Here is a 26006-nt window from a genome sequence, read left to right as displayed (position 1 = left end):
GCCAAGATTGCACCACTGACTGCACTCCAGCCTGGGTGAGAGTGAGACTCCGTCTCAAAAAAAAAAAAAAAAAAAAAAAGAGTTAGTTGTTTGAAAAAACCTGGTACCTCCTACCCCTCCTCCTCCTTCTCTCTCTCTCTCTCACCATGAGACAATCCTGCTTCACCCTTTTCTTCCACCAAGACTAAACAATTTCCTGAGACCTTATCAGAAGCAGATGCCAGGACCATGTCTCTTGTACAGCCTGCAGAACCGTGATGATTCAAATAAAGCTTTTTTCTGTTCTTTATAAACTACTCAGCCTCAGGTATGCCTTTACAGCAACACAAAATGAACTAATACACCTGCCAAACTCAGCAGCTGTCCATTTCTAGGTCATATACACTGCTACCTCTCCCAGAAATAGCCCAACTTAGTCTGCCTGGTTACTGGCATTCATCTTGCAAAACCTATCTCTAACATCTGTGAAAATGTCCCATGTTCTCTAAAACCATCCCGATCCCACTACGATGCTCCTTTCCCATACAATTCTATTTTCATTTATATCATCAATAATATTCATCACCTTATGTTATAGTTAATTTCATGTATACTCTCCCAATAAACAGAACAATATACTTCATTACCTTAGTATCTCTGGATCTAGCATGTGGTGGCTAATGATATAGGATTACTGTAATGATAATGCTTACCTTCAGAAAGCCTGACTGAAAAATAGATTCCATTTATGATGTTACAACAAATATTGTTAAAATAAAACAAATTGGTCTTTTGAAATCGCTTCCATTATTTATGTAAAGTAGAGAGAAAAAGGCTGAGAGTCACTTTGAGTGAGGATGATTACCACTCTTACAAATCTTTGTATCTTGGCATAACAAAAAACAATTCTAATCTCAAGTTATTGTAGTACTAAAAAAAATTATTTCATTTAAATAAGAGAGAACACTTCCATTTAACCAAAACATAGATGCGTTCCATTCCAAATAGACCTTGGTCTAATTTTAAAAAATTGGTGATAATTTGTTATATCATCTTATAATTGAAGCCCTAAAATACAATGGATTCTAGAACATTATGCCACAGGATATTAGAAGCAATTTTTTTTTTTTTTTTTTGGAGACAGAGTTTTGCTCTTGTTGCCCAGACTGGAGTGCAATGGCGTGATCTCAGCTCGCTGCAACCTCTGCCTCCTGGGTTCAAGTGATTCTCCTGCCTCAGCCTCCTGAGTGGTTGGAATTACAGGCATGTGCCACGACGTCCGGCTAATTTTATATTTTTAGTAGAGACTGGGTTTCTCCATGTTGGTCAGGCTGGTCTTGAACTCCCAACCTCAGGTGATTCGCCTGCCTCGGCCTCCCAGAGTGCTGGGATTATAGGTGTGAGCAACCGCGCCCGGCCTGCGAAACTTCTTTCGGTACTTCTGTGACTAGTCTTCCTCTCTCCTCCAAAGGCAGCTGAACCCAAAAGGGCTCTCTTAGTACACAATTCCTTTTTGAAGACTTTTGCTTTAAATTTTCTCAAACTCAGCCTCTAAATACATGCTTCTACCCCTCAATCCTTCTGCACATTTTGGCTTGTTATTTTCTAGTCTCTGCTCCCAGGAGTTTGGGTCTCCAAGGTCTTCTTTCTAGATGAAACTATTGACCTATACTCCACCTTAATTTTCTTGTGGTCTCTAGTGGCATTTCATACTGCTCACCATTCTTTCTACTTGAAATTCTCTTCCCTTGTTTTCGTCAGTACATTTTCCTATTATTTCATTCATCTCTCCAAATGCTTCTTTTCTCTTTCCTCAGCAGAATCTTCTCCTGCACCCATAACCATGGGCCTTCTCCAAATTTCTATCCTTAGCTCTCATCTCTTCTCCATTTGTGCTCTTCTTTTGGGTCCCCTGAAGATTCCCTCTTTATGATAAAAACAGTGATCACTTGTGTAGTGATAACTTCCCCAAGTTTATATCTGTACCTCTGGCTTCTCAGCTCCACTCATGTCTCCAACTGCTCAGTAGACAGATGCACAGGATATCCCACCATCCCATCAAGCCTGCCCAGAAGGTCATTGCTTTTCCCCTTAGCATCACCCCCATGTCTCTCAGTAGTCTACTGTTTCTTAATCTCTCAGGCTAAAAAGTTTTGTTATCTTTAATAAATCCCTTTCCTTCATCCTCTATGCCCTGTGTTCAAGTCCCTTTCTTTCTTCCTGCAAAGTGTGATCTCTTCTATTCAATTTTGCATCCCAACTGAGTCCTGACCTTTATCACTACCTCAGCTTCACAGCTTATCTCTCTTACTATGGACTCTGCTTATTTCTAGATATTTTACATAGAACTAATGGATGTTGTTTCCTAAAACACACTTTTTAAAATTTAGCAAAATTTAATTGAGCGAAAAGCAATTTGGGAATCAGGCAGCCTCCAAACCAGAATGGATTCAGAAAGACTCTAGCACAGGTCCTGTCATTGAAAAAGATTTATGGACAGAAAAAGGAAAGCGATGAACAGAAACACATTTTTTTTTTAAGCTCAGAGTAGTAACATGACTTACCCACTGGCATCACAACAAAAAGTAAAAGAGCCAAGAACGAAACTTAATTCTGCCTCCCTCCAAAGCCTGAATGCTTTCCATTGCCCCAGTGATCCTTGGTCTAACATTCAAAACTCAGACACAGCCTACCTCACCAGCTGGTGGTGAAGTGATTGATTCTCTCCAGTAGGTCTCTGACTTTCCCAGCTGGGGTTCTTGCAGTTTCAACCCTACTAAAAGCTCTAGGATCTGACCCACTTAGGGCTAATTAAATGATCCCCAACAAAGCCACTGAAGAACTCCATATGAAATCAGCTTTTTGGTTGGTTCTACTTAGACTTTACACAGTTCTGATAACAAGGTCTGGTTCTGTGCTTCATGCCAAATTATTGCATTCATTTAGGTTCAATATATTTGATCCCCTAAGGATAGAGTCCTCCAGTAATGGGATCCCTCAGTCCTTTGGGGTCCTAGCTTCCAGTTCTGGTTACTGGCTCTTCTTGACATTAACAGCCCAGCTAAGTGGACATCCACCTGTATTAGCTGCCCTGTAGTCTGGCTGGCTAACACCTTTTCCTTCAATTACCTGGATCTCCATGAATGTTCTTCTGCTGAAACTCTTCAGTTGCCTGTTCAGGTCCTAGACCTACCTAGACTCTGCTTCCTGTAACTCTCCATACCTGTCAAATCTATCCTGTTCCAACGAGCCCCCCAGGTACATTATTCTCCACCATTTGACTACATAACCTGTACTTCAGCCAATTTAAAAAAAAAAAAAATTTTTTTTGAGATAGTGTCTTGCTCTCTGGCCCAGGCTGGAGTGCAGTGGCACAATCTCGGTTCACTGCAACCTCCACCTCCTGGGTTCAAGAGAGTCTCCCACCTCAGCCTCTCGAGTAGCTGGGACTACAGGCGCATGCCACCACACCTGGCTAATTGTTTGTAATTTTTAGTGGAGACGGGGTTTCACCACGTTAGCTAGGATGGTCTCGATCTCCTGATCTTGTGATCTGCCCGCCTCAGCCTCCCAAAGTGCTGGGATTACAGGTATGAGCACCGTGCCCAGCCTTAAAAAAATTCTTACTCCTCACCAGATTTGTTTCAAAACCCCAGGTCCTTTTTGAAGCTGGCAAGGGATCTCTTCCTCCTTCAAGATCCAACTGTACAGTAATCAATCGGTAAGATGTACTGAGTGCCTACTGTGGGTCAGGCTCTGTGCTGTACACACAACATTTCTGGGGGTTTTTTTATAATTTAAACTTTTATTTTAGATTCAGGGGGTACAAGTGCAGATTTATTACATAGGTATATTACATGATGTTGAGGTTTGGGGTCAGATGATCCCATCACCCAGACAGGGAGCACAGTGCAGAAGAGGTAGTTTCACAGCCCATGTCCTTTTTCCCCTCCTTCCCACCTCTAGTAGCAGAACAGTTCTTGAGCAGACCAGCAGTTAGTAAACTAAAGCAAGTTCTAAAGTTAGGAATCTCCTTAAATCAAATGAAGACTCTTTCTAATGTATCATTTCCCCAAAACTAAATCAAAATCGGTCCTCAATTGGCTCAGGTTTATTAGATAATAATTCAGTCAACAAATATGCACTTTCCTCAAATCTAAAGAGAGAAAGCACAGCTCTGCAAAAAACATGAAGACTTTTCTTCTACTTCACATCTCTTTATAATTATACTGCCATCTAGTGTCTATCAAAGGAGGAAATAGTTGACATAGCTAAGCGTCTGTATTAATAAAAAACATTCTAAATAAGGACTAATCATACATATTTAAGTATCTAAAACAGGTAATACTTTCCAATGAGCAAAAAATATGTGTCTCCAGTCAACAAAAAGAAATATGTCTTCCAATTCTGAGATTACAAACATTGTCTTTAAAACTATATTTAAGTTTATCAAGAACAGGAAACTAGTTGCCAGATTCACAAGCAGCATGTTGCTTAAAAGAACAATTCAAATATATTACTTAAAGAAAGAAGTTTGAAATTTATTTTTCTTCCATAGAACATGAATGTGTCATTCACCCTTCATATGAACCACCTGAAAACTAGCAATTAGAAGCTGAAATTAAGAAAATTTGGGCTTACCTGAAAGTGCAAAATTATTGTCCAGATTAATCCCAAAGTCAATTTGGGATTTCCATCTGTTATGTCATCATTTCTAATATTCACTAATTTCACCTGTTTTGTATGTGAAGAAAAGATAAAACCAACTGTTTATCAAACCTGAACCAGTTATCTTTACCTACATAAAAGCACTTCTAAATTATACGAAGAAAAAAATTGAATAATTTAAATACCAGTAGTCAACTAAATACTGTTTTACCCTTATTCTCAATCATTTTATATTACAAATTATACGATAACAACAAAGAAAGAGCAAGTATTATTGCATTCTTGTCTTCCACCGGCAGACATCCCCAACCCAACCCCCAAACCTATACAATAGGGACTGGGCTGCACAGCAGGAAGTAAGTGGGCCAGGAAGCATTACCACCTGAACTCTGCCTCCTGTCAGATCAGCCACAGCATTCGATTCCTATAGAGGTGCAAACCCTATTTGTGAACTGCGCATTTGAGGGATCTAGGTTGCGCACTCCTTACAAAAACCTAATGCCTGATGATTTGAGGTGAAACAGTTTCATGCTGAAACAACCCCCACTACCCCCACCACCCAGTTCATGGAAAAATAGTCTTCCATGAAACCAGTCCCTGTTGCCAAAAAGGTTGGGGACTGCTGTTCCAGAGCAAGTACTAAAAGCATTCACTTGTCAATACAAAAGTACAATTCCTCAAGTGAGAAGTCCTAAATACTTGAGATCTTAAAATTAGAAATAATTTTGTCTTTTAAAAATAAATTTTATTTTACTCTTACCATTAAGTATGAAACTATTCTAACAATTCTAACAACTTTCTCAAATTTCCATTATAAGGTTTTAAAATAACTAGCATTATCTTGCTATCAATATGCCATAAATATATAAGTCACTGAGCATTTCGAAGGCTGTTCAAATATTTTAAAATAATATAATACTCAGACTTAAAGCTTATCAACTGTCAAACTGTGCATTCAGGTAAATAAATCCAATGATGATCCATTTACTTCCTGGACAAAATCATTTAATATCATGAATTTAAATACTAAGAATTATATACTATGATATTTAACATTTTACTTCTTGGACAAAATACTGCCAGAAAACATTTCAGAAGTATCCTTCTGGAATCTTCCACGAGAATGATGAACAATGAGCAAACATCAATATATTTAAGCACTGAGGATTTAGTAGTATTTAATAGGGAAAAGCATCTTAATGTTCATAATATTGACGAATAATAATGAAGAAATAATAAAAGCTAGTGTTTACCTCTCCCTCTCTCCCTTGCCTTTTTTTTTTTTTTTTTTTGAGACAGGGCTCATTCTGTTACCCAGGCTGGAGTGCAATATTGCAATCATGGCTCACCACATCCTCAATTTCCTGGGCTCAAGTGATCCTCACGCCTCAGCCTCCCAAAGTGCTGAGATTACAGGCATGAGCCACCACACCCAATCTCTACCCTTTTTTCAAACTATTAAAAAAACAAAATTGTTGCTGTCCCCTCTGACTCTCACTGTCTTCAATAATTTTCAACTCTCCCACATTCTTTTTCTACCAATTGAAAAAATTACTAATATTTTGGCTTATGACACTATAATATGTAATGCCATCAAATCAAGATCATATCCAATATATTATTAATTCTTTTCCATGATTTCTCCTGACACCTCAAGCAAGTTGGGGGCTAGTTTCAGAAATGCTGTTATATCTTTACTCATAAATTATCCAGTATTATCTACTTATAAAAAACAAAATATTGCCTTATCACTACTAAGTATGAAAAATGCTTACACTTAATTAAAAGTATTATATAAAGTATTTTTATAAAAATTGACTATTTTTATATATCAAGTATAAAAAATAAAGTATTGCTTCCCCATAATTAAGAACTGTTCATAGGCATTCTTAACATTCTATTGCTACTAAAATGTCAGTAACTTCCTAGGCAAATGCAATCCAATTCAAACAGAAAGAAAATCAGTTGTTCTTATATAGATGGAAATGTAGTCACTTATAATTCCTCTGGGCTTATCCCTACTACTAACTTCTTTTCTTGGGAGCAAATGTTTAAAAACATTTTTAAATATTTGCTTCACCAAAGCACAAGATTACTGGTTATAATTCACAGGCAAATTTAACCTTGTCATTCCTTGACATGTTTCTACATAGATGTATTAGTAACATATGTTTATATGATTATAGTATTTTCAAAACATCATACCTGGCGTCTTTTCAAATAATCAAGTGCAATCTGTACATTCTGTAGTCTGTGAAAACGCATCCGACCTTTTTCTCTGGGCTAAGAACAGAAAAATGCAGTTATAAAAAAGAGTTTCTGTTATCACAGACCATGCTAATTTAAATATGCTTTCTGTTCATCTTAATATATCAAAACAGTATTTACCGTTTAGGTAAGGCCATAAGATTTTCTAAGAAATTTTTAATTTCTTTATATTGTCTGAGATTGAATGTAAACTCTTATGGATTTTTTTCTAAGTATGTTTTATTTAAACATATACTTTATGACAATTTTTTTATTTAAACAAAAGGAAAGAGAAAATGTCACAGAACATATAGATTTTTAATATTTGGTAATAAAACAATGCTAGCCTACAATTATTTAGCCATGGAGGCACAAAAATAATTAAATATCATTCATCATTTTACCTTCTTATTGAACACTATTAGCAAGAGTGTTTTATAACTGTATATATACACACACACACATATATACATATGGCATATTAATGAAAATGAGATAAAGTAGCATGCAGTTAGTATAAAAATCACCATGAAGGAGAAAGACAGAGAAGGTTTACTTAGCCATGATAGAGAAAGAGAGAAAACCAATTAAAACCATATATTTCCTCTTTATTTTATTTTAGCTTTTTCACAAAAGTGGACACTATGATAATCAGAAAGGACTCTATACTCGTTTTACTCTACTTGGGGATGGACACAATTATTTTCTCAGTCTCAGCAAAAGTGACAGACGAGAATTATTTTCCTTAATGCCGTTTCCCTTAAGAAACGTTACAAGTTAGCATGAAGGAAAACATAAGGAAACAGGGCTGAGAAATGCTTAGAAAAAAATACAAAGAACGGAGCTGAAATTTATCACATAAAATCTTCCAAAGGGAAAAAAGAAAAAAGACAATTGACAGTTTGGCTTCTTCAGTATGTATAGGTTGCTGAAGCCAAAGGTGCCATAATAAAACAGACAGCACACTACAGAAGGAAAGGTAAGTTCTGCATAACAAGTAGAAATGATGTTGATAAATTTACCCACTGGATCCAACAAAAGCACAATTTCCAGTAAAATCAAGGGGCACCAGGTATGTAGAAGACAAAAGAAGAAGCACGTCTGTCTTGCAAAGGTAGGCTGCAGTCAACTAAGAGTCATGGAGATTCAACAGCTCTGTGAGTTCTATTGGGATACTGGATTTTTAAATCTCCCTTTTAAATACATGAGATACATTAGAGAGGTAAAACATGTCCATCAAATACCTATTGCCAACAGGTGTGGTTTAAAGCAGAAACTTAAATACTAAAAAAATTTCCCTAAGTTCTTTCGTAAAAAGCAATACATAGTTGCCATGTTTGGAATATCACTTCCAGAAATTGAATGAATTTGCACAAAAATTTGTAGACTTGTAAAATTTCCATGTTTATATACAATGTATATAAAATTGTTTAACTAAAATGCCATCATGTACTTTAAGCCTGTTTAATTACCATGAAGTGCACAGTAATGTATACATAATTCAATCATTTTTAGCTCTCTGAAGGTAATTTAAAGAGAAAATATTTCCTTTGTCCAGTTTTTTGGTACACACACATCTATCTCAATGTGGGTTTTGGTCCTTTCTATGCTTTCTAAAAAGGAGCCTGAACCCAGGAGTTACTTCTCTATCAGGTTAGCGCTCACCGCATGGGAACGGCTAGGTTAGTCAAGTTATGGGGGCGACACCTACCCCCTTATCCTCATCCTCCACATCCTCATGCTGTTCATATTCGCATGCTTCTGTTGCACTCACCAATCGTAAGGTCTTCAAAAAATCTCGCTCCCTTGGCTAATGAATATAACAGACAGAAGATAGGACAGCAAAGACACAAGACAGACCAGAAATGAAAAGAAGAGCATGAACAGAACATAATGAAGGAGAACAGGTAACAAGAAAGGGAAGTAATGTTCACAAAAAGAAAAAAAAAAATGACACCTGCGGAATGGGTTAGATCATTTTTCAGAAAGCAATGTTTATTTTCTTGCTATTTGTAAGTCTTTTAATATGTGGTTATATTATGCATCCAACTTCTGCTAAGCAAAAAAACCCAAAGGTAAAAAAGAAGCAAGAACAAAAATAGTATTTTAATTATAGAACTGATTATATAAGTGAAGTAATCGAAGTGCTTCAATCTCAAATTCACGTCATTTGAAGTTTGAAAATGCTTAGGAATCTAACCAAAACTTCTTTTTCAGGCAGAATTCACAGCTCAAAAGATGAATGTTGCAAAAATCTGAATAGTCTGCACTGAAAACACACTGGTCCTATGCAGAAAAGATTACACGTTCTTCAAAATAAGAAAGTTAAAACTTACCAAGGTATCTCCTGAAAGAACCTCTAAAAGAGAAATCAAATTGTGTCCATCCCGTAAGTCTTCATAGAGATCATTCACATGCTTTCGAACCTACAAAGAGAAAAGCAAAATTTGGGGTCCTAGAACTCAGAATCATCCTAAAAAGGAGACAACTAGAAAACATTCCTCACATGGTATTCATTCACACACCTATTTTTAAATTTTTAAAACACTTATTACTTAAAAACTAAATTTAATTTAAAAACTTAAAAAAGTGAATTTCAGATTAATAATTCAAAAAGAAAATTCAAATTATTACATTTTTAAGACACTAGAAAAAACATAAACCTGGACTACTACATGGGGTTACAATTCTTCAAATACGGGCAATGCCCTGATTTTATTCATAATTCCCGATACAGCGGCCAGTGTCACCTTAACAAGAGGGTAGAGTTTTCACCCCCGCAGTTGAACTTCTAGCCCAAAACAGGATCAAGGATGCAGAGGAACATTTTTAGAAATCCATAGACATGAGTTGGGTGAAGGGTACACGAGACTCTACATATTATTTTGTCAATATCCTATGAGCCTATAATTATTTCAAAAAAATTTTTTGAAATCCATACATGTCAGGTTAGAAGGCCTCTGTCCAAACCCTCCTCTGCACAATATAAGTCTTCTTATAATGGAAGATTTTCCTAAATAGCACAAAATCAACAATCAACCTACAATAGCTTCCTCCGTTCCATAGGCCTGATTTAGAAGTCTGTGATTTTAGAACCCAAACCATCAAAGATTTCCCAAAAGCTTTGTTCAGCCTGCCAAGTAGGGATAGCTCTAGTAACCACGTGGCCGACTACAAGGTTTGTGTTGGACAGACACATGTCAAAGCAGGCTATTAAGATTACTGATCCACAGTGGGCTGGCACATTTCCATTTTCTCACCTTTCAGTAATTCTGGGCTGCTCTCATGAAAGGAAACAAAGAACTGGGCCAGAAAGAAGCAGGAACCAGAATCCCGCCTACTTCACCCATGGCACAAGCCCCGTATACAAATGAATCCAACTCCTTTGCACCTCCAAAATGTCAAATGAATATATAGCACAAAGTAATGAAAAGATCTAAACTTATGATCAAAACTATATAACTACACAAACACAAACACAAGAAGAGGCCTAATGTAAACTGGAAGCAAACTTTTATGGTAAGTCTCTCAGTTCCGAAAAATAGTTTAAATCCCATAAAATTTTATTATCTTAATTGACTCTCCCTATATATATATGTTTTACAATATCTTTTGTTAGTGTCAGAAAATGTTTTTGATTGATGAAGAAAAAGTTCCCTTAGGAATTTCTTATCAAATTTACCAGCTTTTACATCCAGTGTTCTGGCACTATTTACGTAAGTCACAGAACCTTTTAATATTCAATTACCCATCTAGGCATAATTAACTACAAATAATATAAATACTAAGCTTAGGCTCAATAGCTCTACCACAAAGTAACTGTTCATGTCAATAGTACCATTGAAATGACAGCAAAACTGAAGGTGAATCAAATTACTTTTAACCAAGTCTCCATCTTTACAAATTGACATTTTATTTTGATTTCCTAATTCCCAAGGAGTATCAGTTGAATCTCTGATGTCATAATACCAACGTAAGACAAAGTATAAAAACACTTTATTCCCCCCAAAAAATGTTATAACACGTTTTAAGCAATCCTTGTTTAGAAAATCCTGTAAATACGGCTGGGTGCAGTGGCTCATGCCTGTAATGCCAACACTTTGGGAGGCCAAGGCAGGTGGATCAATCACCTGAGGTCAGGAGTTCGAGACCAGCCTGACCAACGTAGTGAAACACCGTTTCAACTAAAAATACAAAAATTAGCTGCGCACGGTGGCAGCCGCCTGTAATCCCAGCTACTCAGGAGGCTGAGACAGGAGAATCACTGTAACCCGGGAGGTGGAGGTTGCAGTGGGTGGAGATCAAGCCATTGCACTCCAGCCTGGGTGACAGAGTAAGACTCCATGGAAAGGAAAGGAAAGGAAAGGAAAAAGGAAAGGAAAAAAGGGAAAGGAAAAAAGGGAAAGGCAAAGGGAAAGGCAAAGGGAAAGGAAAGGAAGGGAAAGGAAGGGAAGGGAAGGGAAGGGAAGGGAAGGGAAGGGAAGGGAAGGGAAGGGAAGGGAAGGGAAGGGAAGGGAAGGGAAGGGAAGGGAAGGGAAGGGACCTGAAAATAACCAAATAATTTACAAAGGAATTATCCATTCAATTAGAATATTTACCTTGAGATACCATGAAATGACAACTCTCTCAACTTCTCAACTGTATTTCAGAGATTAATCAATTTTCAAGGGCCTTTTCAGGAACATATCTACTACATGCATGATATGTACGCAAAGAGATAAGCACTTAACTGAAATGAGTACTAATACTGCAATTTCCTACTCATGGAAGACAATTTTTCCACAGATGCAGGGGAGGGTGATTTTGGGATGAAACTGTTCCATGTCAGATAATCAGGCATTGGATTCTCTTAAGGAGAGCACAACCTAGATCCCTCACATGCACAGTTCACAAAAGGGTTTGCAGCCATGCGGTGGTGGCTCATACCTGTAATCCCCAGCACTTTGGGAGGCCAAGGTGGGCGGATCACTTGAGGTCAGGAGTTTGAGAACAGCCTGGCCAACACGGCAAAACCCATCTCTACTAAAAATACACACAAAAAATTAGCCAGGTGATGTGGCGTATGCCTGTAATCCCAGCTACTTGGAAGGCTGAGGCAGGAGAATCACTTGAACCCGTGAGGTGGAGGCTGCAGTGAGCCAAGATTGTGCCACTGCACTCCAGCCTGGGCAACAGAGTGAGATTCTGTCTCAAAAAACAAACAAACAAAACAACAGGGTTCATGCTCCTATGAGAATCTAACACCATCACTGATCTGGACAGGAGGCAGAGCTCAGGTGCTAATGCTGGCTGGCCCAGTGCTCACCTCCTGCTGTGCAGGCCACTCCCTAACAGGCCATGGACCGGACCGGACCAGTACCTGTCTGTGGCCTGGGGGTTGGGGACTCTTGTATTAGAGCACTGTAAGAATTCACTCAGTTCCATTCTAAGGCACGAGCTTGAATTTATAAGGCTAAGACCTACTTAAAAACAAGGTAGAAAAGCTAAGCTTGTGAATGTCATGTACATTAACACATCTAAATCTGTGTACTTCTCAGTTATATCTCCAATATAACCAGAAAGCAGCCAAACTCTAAAAGAGCCTGAATGGGAACACTAAAAGATTATATTTATATAAACAACATTATACAGCTCCTGATCCTCAGCCAGCTGCTTCATCTCTCAAAATAAATGACTTTATTGTGCAGGTCTGATATCCTCAGTACACAGAAGGACAGTAGAATCCGAGCACATGATTGGGTTGGGGGCTTCCAGAACTGTAATAGTGCTGAGAATTCTGTGCTCTCTGGTCCACTATGCCTACAACCTACCAGACTCACATTTCACTCTATATTCCACTTCTTGTGTCTTTCTCACTCCAGGACAGTTAAAGATGGGGAGTGACTTGCCAGCTTGACTTGCCAGACTGAACAAAACCCTCTACATAAGGGAAACTTTCCCAGACCAGGTGTCATTTGTTACCATTGTATTTATGCAACAACAAAGAAAAATTAAAACACATGTTTAGAGAAGGAAAATAATATTACGCCATGCAAACCTAAATTAGGAAAAGAGGGCCAGGTGCGGTGGTTCACACCTGTAATCCTAACATTTTGGGAAGCTGAGGTGGGTGGATCATGAAGTCAGGAGTTCAAGACCAGCCCGGCTAAGATGGTGAAACCCTGTCTCCACTAAAAATACAAAAAGTTAGCCGGGCATGGTGGCAGTGAGCTGAGATCATGCCACTCCAGCCTCGGTGAAGGAGTAAGACTCCCTCTAAATTAGGAAAAGAGAAAACCTGTGATAAAGGAAAAGGCATTTTAGTCCCGCTTCTGCCCCTGGCCTTATGAATTTGTACCAACAGCCTAAACTCTCTAGGCTTCAGTTTTTTTATCTTTAAAATAAAGGTTGGAAAACAGAAAACTCCTAGTTCAACCTAAAGAACAAAAAGTCTGTAATCTTTAAATCAAATTATTATCATTTTTTAAAATCAATGACCTGTCAACTTAGAAAATGTATAAAATAAAAGATACTCTTAAGACTTATGGCTTAATTTCTCAAGAATTTTACAAGAAAATGCAGAAATAAACTAATTTAACTTCTATGATGCTTGAAAAAAATCTAGAGAGACTGGCTATCCCCGATACTGCCTGCTTTTCCTGTCTCAGCTGATTATTCTGAGGGTCCACAGAAATACTGTACATGGAAAATGTCCTACAAAATATAAGATATCTTTCTCCAAAAAGCAAATGTCACTAACAATAATAAACAAAAACATACACACCATGAGTTACTACTAGATGCCTAACTTTGTGCTAAGTACTTTATAATACTGGGTCAGTTTCCTCAGCACAAATGAATGGAATAAAAGAGGATGCTATTAAAAATTTAAAATCAACATTATGGGTAAAGGGTGGTCGGGAATGAACTGAGGGGAAAGAATTGGGGTTCCAATCTAATCTAGCAAGAAATTTAAGGGAAAGAAAAGAAGGGAAAGTAAACAGTTAAAGCCTACATAGAAAAGCTTTTATTTTACCCCAGGAGTGAGTCATAGGCATTTGGCCTGGTAACTGTCCTTCACAGATGACTATACTAACTGCCAATATCCCTAACATTCCATTTTCAGTTTTTAATAAAGCATTCCTTCTTCTCTTTTTGGATACTTTCTCCCTATGGGACAAAAAACTGTCTGGATCAATAGTGCTAGAGGAAGTGATGAGCAAAGTAAAAGCACTATGAAATACTCTGGGATTAACTTACATAACTTGAATTACATAACAAGGGTGATACAGCATTTTCTGTATTTCACACAATTCTAGTAGAATTTTGCAGTATTTTAAAAAAATATGTATACAGCATTGCACCTAGAGTTTACCTCTAGGGGGCACTAATATTTTACTTAAAAGAATATCCCAAGAAAGAAAAATAGACTAGAAAACATTCTATGCGCAACAAAAATTCTAAACAAGATGCTGGTGATGACATGGACAATATTTCAAATTTATTTTGGAGAGAGAACAGAGTAGATCACACCAGGTCTGTATTACCTAACTGGCTTAACTGATCAAAAACACTACACTGAAAATTTCCTTTTGTTAACCTATAATTGTTTGGTTTTATATAGGCTAAATCAAATTCAGCTTTGAAGAAAAGAGAATCATTATATAGCTGCTTGCTGAATGTTTAAACTTCCTTTTTTAAAAGTCTAACGTTATAGTGATTGATGCTAATCTAGACAAATTTCACAAAAATTTTACTTCCCATTATTTAAACATATTACTATTGTTTAGCTGCAATTCAATTCAGGTCACAAAGTATTTATTGAGCATCCATCTATCATATGCCACGGTATCCTTTAACTTCTATGGGTACAAAGATGAATAATAAGAGTGCCACCTCTTGAAGTCTATAATCTGAGATGAAAGAAATTTAGGAAAGAAATTGCAGTATAAAGTAAACGCATTCAGAGCACACTCAGTAAGCTATGAGGAGCTTAACCCAATCTGGGGTCTTCCCAGCAAAGAAGAAGGGAATGTTCCAGGTGAAGGGAGGAGGATGAACAAAGGAAAAAGGCAAGGACACACAAAACTATATATGAGTTAGAAGGAAGGAAAGCAGTGATGAAGTCAATGAAGCATGAGGTGGAAGATGACGCTGGAACGATGCACAAGTGGACACAGAGGCTTTATATCCCAGGTTAAGACACTTGAACTTTTCCTACACAAAGAAAACTATGAATTTTAAGTAGAATGAGGCCATAATATCTCTGACCAATATAAAAGCTTCCCTGTAAACTATTATCTTATGCAAAAACAAATCAATCACAGGTAAAATCAAGGGCCCAATCATTACACAATAATAGAGGAAAGGTCCCTCAGGAAAAAAGGAAACTGGAAGAGACATTCCATTAATGAAGCTTGGGTAAAATGCAGGCATCTTAGTGTGCTCTGCAGCAGGGAGCAAAACATCAGCCACATAAAGGGTTCACAGTCCTCTCTTAAAGAAGTTCTATATCTAAAGGATACAGTATTCTGGAAAACAATCAGCTATCTTTAGAAAGAAACATAAATAATAAAAGAAGACTTGTCCCAAATGAGATCACCTCACTGGCTTGTACAAATTGGGTGATGAGAAGAAGGATAGTTTGCTTTAGTGAAAATTATAAATTAAAACATTTTACAATGCAATTTTTTTAGATCAAACAAGTACGTTCATAAAAAATAAGCTGTCAAGTTCTCCTGGGCGAGTTCCTTATAGACAGCCCACTTGAAAAAATAAATAAAGGTAACATAAATATCAATATATTAACATATTAATTATTGATAAGAAAATTAATGCTTTTAAAATACACACAAAAAAATGCTCAGAAACATTGTATTACCTTAGGTAGCAGCCTTATCTAAAGTGGTTTTTTCATTACAAATTTATTTCAGTACTACTTCTTCAGGAGTTGTGAAAAAATAAAACTACAATTCATATTCTACCTAAATTATTATAAATGTGAAATTGGTACAGCTGAGTATAATAGGGAAATATTCTTCTTTGGCATGATAAAAAGGTGGTTATGGTTTTTTAAGGTACTATGTTAAGTCAACATGAAGGCCACATAGAATTCATCTCCTTTAGGTTATTTTTAAACTATGAAATAAAGATATTAGTTATACATCTTAAGGTATTAATGGATAAAATAATAGAGACTTTTTTAAAATCCACATTGGCACTAGGCAGTACAAATAATGTGTCTACTTTCTTTGGACCTGATTCACTCCTTGACAAAGAAGGTTTCTCTTTTAAGCTTCTGGGTTGGCAATCTATAATTAAAATGCAAAAACTGAATGGCCTTTTCTAGTCTTTCACCACAAGGTGGAACTAGGTAGTTAAATAGAATAAAAACATTTATTAATATATTACAGATAAACACTTTAAGATTTGGGGTATTTTAGTCACTGTTTCACCTAGGTATTTTTATTCTCTTCTATACAGTCTCGCCATGGTTTCAGTAACCTTTTTAAAAGGCTATTTCCATTTGTAAATATTTTCAAGTAGGTAACTTTTCTGTAACAGTTTGAGGTTTGGGTTGGTTGGTTCTGGTTTGGTTTGGGTTTAGGTCTCTATCTTTCCTATGTTCCCTTTTATTAGCAAGAAAACACATAAAAAATCTATTTTTGCTCACATTTTCCCCTGAACCTATAGATTTTTCATCTCTTGCATAGCTGTACAGATCTTGGTGTGGGGCAATTATAATGTAACTGAAAGGGAAAAATAAATTCAGAAATCAATATACTCTACATAGTGTATCTTTATTGCTATCTGTACAGTTCCTTGGAGTTAGTTTTACTAAAGATGTATTCTAGACAAACTCCATACTACAATGTCTAACAAACGAGCATCGGTTTGTAAAGGCATCAGCATTACCCATTCCATATATGAGAGGGAAGAACAGCTAATAAATATTATTGTGCAATCTTTAAAAAGAGGAGGAGGTATTTTAGATAAGACTAAGGATGCTTCTTTCCAGTATTCTGTCTGTTTGGCAGGAAATTATGGGCATTACCTTTTACAGGTTTTTCAAATATCCTCCTAGCTCCTTACTTATATAAATCTTTCTTTAAACTCTTTATCATCACCTCAAAAAAATCACAGTAAGTACTACTATTTCAAGAGCAATTTTTAACACCAGCATAAGAAAAAGAGGAGAAACCAATCGATATCCTTATTATGCTCACCTTTTTCCTACTCCTCCTACTTTCTCATAATTTGGGCAAAAGAAAAAGCTGGGAAAGGAAGGGTCAAAATCACTTAACATGTCTAACGAGAAAACCTACTCAAGGAAACAAAATTTTGATTGAAACAAGTGAAAATGTGTGGTTGTAATATAAAGACTGTTAGGCAGGAATCTAGACCCAACATGGCGGTGTTACCCAGCGTAGCAGGCCTTTTGTTAAAGACTCCCTTCACCCTTGTACACACCCGCAGACTTACATGCGTCAGAGTTCTGGCTGGGCAACCACACTCCCCCATGACCTGCAGTTCATCTGCATTCCACAGGTTCGTAAACAACAGTTTCGGTTAACAGTTTCCAAAGACCCCTTCCTCATGACCCTTACTCGACTCCTGCCCTAGTAGTTTCAAGACCCCCCCAGGCCTTGTTGGTACAACCAGCTTCCCTACCTCTCAGGCTATAAAAAGCCCCGACCCTCCTCCCTCAGCGCGACTACCTTGGCCCGCACCTTTGGACCAAAGAACCTCGCCCACGAGTCCTAATAAAGGCTATTCTCACCGCCATTTGCCTTGTGTCTTCGTTCCCGGTTCGGCTCCAGCCTCTGTTTACCTTTACATTTGGTGCCGAAACCCAGGAGGAGACCCCCTCCCCGGACCCCTGCCAGGTCGGGTAGGCTCTCCTCTTCCCGAGCCAGGACCTCCTTTCCAAGCCAGGAGCCATTTCACTAAATCCAAGACTCAATTTGTTCACTGCTGGGTAAGTTTTCCCCCGTCCTGTAGGCTCCCTCCGGGAAGTCCCTGTCCGAAACGCGTGGCCACGTCAGGGGCTCCCTCCGGTCAACTGTAACCTTGGCACCGGGGACTAGGAGACGTCCAACCTCCCCAGAAGCTGCCGTACCCTGCACTCCACGTGGCAGTAGGAGGACGCTCCCATTGCCGCCGGACTGCCTGCCTTAGGACCATGGGAACTATCCAGTCCAAACCAAACCAAAAATCCCCTCTGAGGTGCCTCTTGGCTAATTTCCATACTTTAAGTCTCAGCCAAGACCTAAAACAAAAGCAGCTCATTTTCTTCTGCACAGTAGCATGACCGCAGTATAAATTGGATAATCAGTCTCAGTGGCCTGCAGAAGGTACTCTAGACTTTAACAACCTCACGGATCTGACCAACTTCTGCAAGAGACTAAGCAAATGGTACGAGATACCCTATGTTCAAGCCTTTTGGGACTTGCGTTCTCACCCAGATCTCTGTGCTCAATGCTCGTTAGCTCAGGTCCTACTCACAAAGTCTCTTCCCTCGAGCAAGGAGAGGGATGATTCCTCCTCTTTTTCTGAGCCTCCTCACACCCTATCCGGCCACCCCTTTGGTCTCCCACCCAATCTTCTCCTTACCCTGACCTGCCATTATCCCCATCCTCGTCAGCACCTCCCCTCCCTTCCACCCCTCCTGTGCCCTTGCCAAACCCGACAGATTCTGTCTCCCCTAGCTCCACCTCCTCCCCTTCCTCACATGCCTCAGCCCATACTCGGTCCAGGACCGACCTCCTGTGTCCCTTGCGAGAGGTGGCAGATGCCGAAGGAGTAGTCTGGGTCTATGTGCTGTTTTCACTGGCAGACCTGTCTAAGATTGAAGAACGTGTAGGCTCTTTCTCAGCCAACCCCACTCACTATTTCAAAAAGTTCAGATACCTGTGCCAGGCGTATGACCTCACCTGGCATGATCCCCATGTCATTATGACCTCAACCCTGTCCCCTGAGGAACAGGAGTGTATCCTAGCGGCAGCCAGGCAGCACGCTGACCAGGTTCATTTAACTGACCACACCATGCCAGTTGGCACTGAGGCAGTGCCCTCAGCCGAGCCCAACTAGGACTAGCAGGTTGGTCAGGCAGGCCGCTGCCGCCAAGATATGATGGTCCAGTGCCTTCTTGCTGGCATGCAGGCAGCCTCCAATAAGTCAGTCAATTTTAATAAGTTAAAGGAGGTAGTCCAAGGCTCAGATGAAAATCCGGCTGTTTTTCTTAACTGACTGACAGAGTCACTTATTCAGTACACCCGCCTTGACCCTGCCTCCCCTGCAGGAGGAGCCATCTTAGCTTCATACTTTATTTCTCAGTCGGCCCCCAATATCCAAAAAAAGTTCGAAAAGGTGGAGGAAGGCCCTCAAACTCCCATCCAGGATTTAGTCAAACTGGCCTTCAAGGTCTACAACTCCAGGGAGGAAGCAGCTGAGGCCCAACGACAGGCCAGGCTAAAACAGAAGGCACAACTCCAAACCCAGGCCTTGGTAGCAGCCCTGAGACCAGCCGGCTCCAGGAGCTCCCAGAAAGGAGGTACTACCCGAGCGCCACCTGGTGCCTGCTTCAAGTGCAGCAACGACAGCCACTGGGCCAAGCAGTGCCCCAACCCAAAGGAGCCAACCCACCCCTGTCCGAACTGTCGGCAGATGGGCCACTGGAAGTCGGACTGCCCCAACCTGAGGACGGTCGCTACGTCTCCAGGTGACGACCCTCCTCCAGGTACTGGAGGCGCCTTCCAACTCCTCGACACCGACGAAGATTGAAGAGGCCCAGACTCGGGAACCCCTCTTACTCTCACCGAGCCCAGGGTTATGCTCCAGGTAGCGGGTAAGTCCATATCTTTCCTCATGGACACAGAGGCTACCTGCTCTGTTTTGCCTTCCTTTAGTGGCCCCAGCCACCCCTCCACTGTCACAGTCATGGGAATTGATGGCACTCCCTCCACCTACCGCCAGACTCCTCCTCTGTCTTGCCGCTTGGATGGCTCCCTCTTCTCGCACTCATTTCTTATCATTCCTTCATGCCCAGTCCCCTTGTTAGGACGAGATCTCCTCTCCAAGCTACGGGCCTCAGTTCACTTCTGACCCAACCCCTCCCCCCACCTCACGTTCCTCTTCCCTCTTCTCTCACCTGACAAACCTCGCCAGGCTGACCCCCCACTCCCGTTTCCAGTCCCCATTAACCCTGAGGTGTGGGACATCTCCACTCTGATCATTGCCCAGCACCACACTCCAGTCCACATCTGGCTAAAAGACCCTTCTAAGTTTCCCTCTAGGCCCCAGTTCCCTATCTCCCGTGAACACCGACAAGGACTAAAACCCATCATTACACACCTGCTCCGGCAGCACATTCTAGTTCCTGCCAACTCACCATGCAATACTCCTATCCTGCCTGTACAGAAAAGCTCTGGGGCCTATTGTGTTGTGCAGGACCTACGCCTCATCAATGAGGCAGTAGTCTCTACCTTTCCAGTTGTTCCTAATCCATATACACTCCTCTCGTGCGTTCCCCCTGACACCACCCATTTCACTGTCCTTGACCTTCTTTACCATCCCTCTACACCCAGACCGCCACTTTCTGTTTGCTTTTACATTGGAAGATCCAGACACTCATATTTCTTCCCAGCTGACTTGGACTGTTTTGCCTCAAAGGTTCCGTGATAGGCCCCATTTTTTCGGACAGGCACTGGCACAGGATGTTGTCCTCTGTCCCCTGACCCACAGCACACTATTACAGTATGTCGATGACTTATTACTATGTAGTCCTTCCTAGGAGTATTCCCTTGCAGATACTGCTACACTTTTAAATTTTCTAGGCGACCAAGGTTATCAGGTTACCCCGGATAAGGCTCAACTTTGCAGCCCTTCTGTCACCTACCTAGGCATACTCCTCACACCCACTACAAAAAGCCTCACAGCACACACAGAATAAGCCTCATTGACACTCTCCAGCCTCCTCAGGATGCGGAAGAGATCTTGTCCTTCCTAGGACTGGTGGGCACAGTGAGTCTTATCCCGTGGCCCGACTCAGGATCTTTAAGGCCTACATCAAGGTCGTAAGCAGCCTCGTCAGCCTGGCCTCTGACATCAGACAACAGGAGGAAGCCATCTCAGCTCTAGCCCAGGCAGCAAGCCCCAGGACAGCAGCAACCCTTTTTCCTGGCTAACCTTAGTCAGGGAAGGGGCTCAAGTGGTACACATGGCCGAGGTACACAACATCTCTCATTGTTTCTTGTGTGCAGCCTTGAATAAGCCCCCACTGGTTGCGGCAACCTTACCCAGCCCTTTTAACTCCTCTAATCTGACCTCCTCCTTTCCCCTTCCCGGCCGAACACTACATCAATGAGTCAGGACTAGTAGAAACCAATCTCCTCACTCTAGAAAAGATTCGGGAAAGACTCTACCAGAAAAACCTCGGATCAAGGCCCTCACTTAGATGGTGGCAGTCGTCTGTGGCCGGTTAAATCCTACCCTTTCTAAGCCCCTTACTAATCATTGGTTTCTTGCTACTCATAGCTCCCTGTGTCCTCCGCTTCATCCAGGACTGCATGAAAGAAGTCTCCCATGTCACTTTCAATCAGATGCTGCTCCACACCTATACCCGAGTTCTGACCTCCGAAGAACCCCACGAGGACCCATACCAGCAGGAAGCAGCCAGAGGAACACGTCGCCCCATTTTCTTATTAGAAAGAGGTCGGAATGTTAGGCAGGAATCTAGACCCAACATGGCGGCGTTACCCAGCGTAGCAGGCCTTTTGTTAAAGACTCCCTTCACCCTTGTACACACCCGCAGACTGACATGCGTCAGAGTTCCGGCTGGGCAACCACACTCCCCCATGACCTGCAGTTCACCTGCATTCCACAAGTTCGTAAACAGCAGTTTCGGTTAACAGTTTCCAAAGACCCCTTCCTCATGACCCTTACTCGACTCCTGCCCTAGTAGTTTCAAGAGCCCCCCAGGCCCTGCTTGTACAACCAGCTTCCCTACCTCTCGGGCTGTAAAAAGCCCCTACCCTCCTCCCTCAGCGTGACTTCCTCGGCCCGCACCTTTGGACCGAGGAACCTCGCCTGCGAGTCCTAGTAAAGGCTATTCTCACTGCCATTTGCCTTGTGTCTTCATTCCCGGTTCGGCTCCAGCCTCAGTTTACCTTTACAAAGACAAAGACGACTAAGTAGAATGCTATTATAATACTAATAGCTAATTAGACATGGTTCATCTGTGTGCCATGACTTAAAAAATATAATTATGGGTAACAAAGTCTGTTTGACACAGGTAGTCTATAATGATACTATTACAGTCTTATCCTTTACCACCACTGTTTTAAAGAGATTCCACTATATTTTTAAATTCCATCTTTTACTGAAAAGCTTTTAAAACAGAATTGTAAATACTTTAAAATAAAAATCTTGCAAAGGTTATTTTAAAGAATTTTAAATTAGTTTTATTTAAATTATATCCATGACCAAAATTCACACTAGTTCAAAAAATGTGTATTTCCTCATCAAATCCTCCCAGCTAATGACTCTCTTGTAATGTTACACCAAATTCATAAATCAGATTCAAATTAATCATTATAAATGTAGAGATGTATTCAAGTAAAAACATTCTGTCTTTGAAACAACAAAAAAAGAGAGCTCCTGGGACAGATACAGCAACCTCTCAAGTCATCTGCTTGTAACACAAGGTCACTTTACCAGACTGACTTTCTCTTCATTCCTACCTATCATTGGTTTCAAAGAAATCTTAATCATGGTTGGTGACAAGATGGAATAACACGTAGGGGAGTAGCACTGCAGGGCAGGGGCATGATATGATTCCAGGTAAAAGGCAGTCTGAAGACCCTGGGCAGCTGGTGAGTGGGGAGAGAAGCATCAGAAAAGGAATATAAGGACGTGACAAATAAAAATTTCAACTACTTTGCAATTCTGATTAAAGTGCTGGTTGTGGCAAATGCCCTGAATACTTCTGAGCTGAATCATCTTTTTTGGGGCTTTAGTCAAATGAACTATAGGTTGTCAATGCCTGACCTATAACCTCAACACACACGTGCATGCACACACACACACACACACACACACACAATAAAAGAACTACCTGAACTTCAAAAATTAACTTCATCTACTTCCTAGATAATGTCTTATACGGCTCTGTCCTTAACCGAACAGTGAGCCACTTGCTGGAATGGTTACGATATGAGTCACACTGCAGACTCAGAGGAAGCAAGGTCCTCAGAGAGTGGGGTAAGTGCTGGGCAAGTAACAGAATCCACTGGTAGATACAGCTCCAGGAAAGGTGCAGCTAGCCAGGAGTGCAGATACCTTCTGGTCATGCCATCATGGGCACTTCCTGGTGTCCCTTTCAGAGCATTATTTCCTAAGGTGAGAGATTAGGATAGGCATGACACAAGTGGTTCCTTCATCTCCTTTTTTCAAGTCTCAAGGATTGGAAAATCTAGGGGTCTCTTCATAGCATATTTTACAGTTTTAAGGTTTTGATGATACTCTGATACTTTCAGATACTTTATATGCAAAGTAATTCACTCCTCTTTAAACATAAGCTCATTTCCTTGGGTCCTTGCAAATAAACAACTGAGAACAACTGGTTGCATCCTCTTCATTAAACCTTTGAAATAACCCAGGATTATGATCAAGACAACTGACACAAGGAGAGGAACACTAAAACTATTTTTAAAGACACCCCCAGATGATGAGATGCCACTGCCACTGCTACAATCCATTCTGATGCTTAACACCTCTTCCCTGTAAAAGAATGTTTCCTTAAATCCAGATGACACTCCTGGTCCCCAGTACCACGATTCACATTTTTCTAAAATAAAACCACCCAAAATCATATCTGGGGAACTGATATGTTTGGAATGGAATTATAAATGCAGGTTTATTCTTTTAATTACTTAATTAAAAATTTGACAGATGCTATATACACTCTTGTTAAATTAATCTCTGCAACAGAAATATACTTTCTGTAGGAGGATTAAAAGTTTCAAAGTGATCACTTCCTAAATGACATCATAAGTTTGCCAAACTTCCAGATTCTAGTCTACTCAAAAGAGATCTCTGGACCACAGATGCTCAAAAACTAGTTTCCCCAGTTGTAAAAGCCCAGTGTCACAGAAGAGGTACTGCATTAATGTCTCTTACTAAAGCTGAAATCTAAGTGGAAGTTATTTTCTCTCCAGCCCCTGAGCACCCTCCCTTTTAAAGTGACAAATTTCACCAAGAGCAGATTAGAGCCAGGTAACACCTAGCAAATCAGAGGCCACACTTCTGAAAGTGAACCACGTGACAGCTGTGGGTTTACTGCAAGATGCTCAGGTCCCAGTGCTCTAACTAGAGCTTCATATCCATTCCTGAAACCTAAGAGAGATTTTGAAACAAAATGTCTGCTGAAGGCCAGGCGTGGTGGCTCATACCTGTAATCCCAGCACTTTGGGAGGCCGAGGCAGGAGGATTACGAGGTCAGGAGATCGAGACCATCCTGGCTAGCACGGTGAAATCCTGTCTCTACTAAAAAATGGGAGAAATTAGCCTGGCGTGGTGGCGGGCGCCTGTAGTCCCAGCGGCTTGGGAGGCTGAGGCAGGAGAATGGAGTGAACCCAGGAGGCGGAGCTTGCAGTGAGCCGAGATCACGCTACTGCACTCCAGCCTGGGCGACACAGCGAGACTCCATTTCAAAAGAAAAAAAAATGTCTGCTGAATACTTGAGGTCACAGTCTAAAACCTCTGCTGTGATATTTCTCTCTACTTATACTCAGTATTCCTTCTACCTGAAATGCCTTCCTGTCCCCACTCCTCCTTTAGTTACAGAAATCTTACTTTTCATACTAGGTCAAGTTCTAATGTCATCCAGACAGTGATGATTTCCCTCTTCTGCACTCCCATATTCTTTGGATTACACCAGTACACCAATCATCATTTTACTTATAGAATAGTTTTATGTAGACAATATACATAAATGTATTCATAATTCCCTTAAGAAGACAGGGCCCTGTCTTGGGTCCTCACTGCAAATGCTTAATGTCTGGCACAGTGCCTTTCACACAGTAGATATTCAAAGAACTTTTGTTGAATAAATAAAAGATTAGTCACCTACACTTTGCATTTGACCTTAGCCATGCACTCAGCTGTGGGTTCTTGAACGCCTGCCGGATCACGGGGAAAAAACAGAAACTCAGGAAATAGATTCACAAATCCCCTCAAATGACTTCCTAGCAGGGGATTTGTGTTTGCCCCAAGGCCCACCATGGCATCTATGGGAGTTAGTGCCTGGCATCATGTTCTGCCACACAGTTGGAGTTAAGTAAATTGCTTCTGAATGACTAACACATTGAAGAGAAATGTCCACTTCTGCATGCCAAACCTCCTAAGTATTTCCCCTGTTAGGGTGTAGAGAATGACAACTCCAAAGCATGACGCTTTGGCATGCTGAGTACTTTGAATAGAAGAAATTGGAAGTCCTTAGAAGCTGCCTAACTTTCTAACCTTCTCTTGTTTCTCTCCCACTCCTCACCAAGGGCAAGGAGGGAGGATCTCTAGAATTTCCTTAGCTGACTAGCGAAATTTCTGTCCAAAAGAAATGCAATTGCCTTAAGACCTCTCTCTAGGAGTTTCATCAAATAACTAGGAAAGATTAACCACAGAAAAGAGAAGAGATTAAAAGTCATCACCATGCCCAGAGAGACTTTTCATCTATTCTTCTGAGGGCAGCTCAGAGAGATTACCTAAAAGACTTTTACCTGAATAATAAGACAAATGAAGTTCTGCCCCTCACCTTCCCAGCAGCTTCCCTAGAGCTCAGAGGAACTTTGTCCCCAGGCCATTGTTATTTGGGCTCATTCATTTCCCCTGAAAATCATTTATTGCCCCTCTAAAATTTCCTATAGCCCGCACTTCCCTCTCCCCTGTGAAGAGGGTACATAAGCCCTGACCATCTATCTGGCCTTTCTTTGAGACTCATATTTGAAGGACTTCCAAGTCTAGGCATACATAAATAAATCTGTATGCCTTTTTCTCTTATGAATCTGTCTGCTGTCAGTATTTCAGCGAATCTTCAAAGATGGCAAAAAGGAAGCTTGCCCTCCACCCCTACAACCCTT

The 26006-nt window shown here is 40.5% G+C and overlaps 1 protein-coding gene across 33 annotated transcripts in view; it reads right to left on the bottom strand.

The window, feature by feature from the left end:
- The window catches only part of LOC105479539 (dystonin), a 496741-nt gene that overhangs the window by 238027 nt on the left and 232708 nt on the right, over positions 1-26006 (bottom strand). For 17 of the 33 annotated variants that reach the window (XM_071095971.1, XM_071095969.1, XM_071095974.1 and 14 more), the window contains 4 exons: positions 9231-9320; positions 8606-8704; positions 6853-6930; positions 4621-4713 (listed from right to left, as the gene is read on the bottom strand). In XM_071095971.1, coding sequence (XP_070952072.1) covers positions 4621-4713; positions 6853-6930; positions 8606-8704; positions 9231-9320 — 360 coding nt within the window. Of the gene's footprint in view, positions 1-4620; positions 4714-6852; positions 6931-8605; positions 8705-9230; positions 9321-17653; positions 18432-18636; positions 18740-18806; positions 18843-26006 lie in introns of those variants that run through there. The other 16 variants (XM_071095996.1, XM_071095973.1, XM_071095976.1 and 13 more) reach the window with 6 other exon arrangements.

This window comes from Macaca nemestrina, chromosome 5 (assembly GCF_043159975.1).
Source record: "Macaca nemestrina isolate mMacNem1 chromosome 5, mMacNem.hap1, whole genome shotgun sequence".
In the NCBI taxonomy this organism is placed as follows: Eukaryota; Metazoa; Chordata; class Mammalia; order Primates; family Cercopithecidae; genus Macaca; species Macaca nemestrina.
This window is presented reverse-complemented; position numbering and strand designations above follow the sequence as displayed.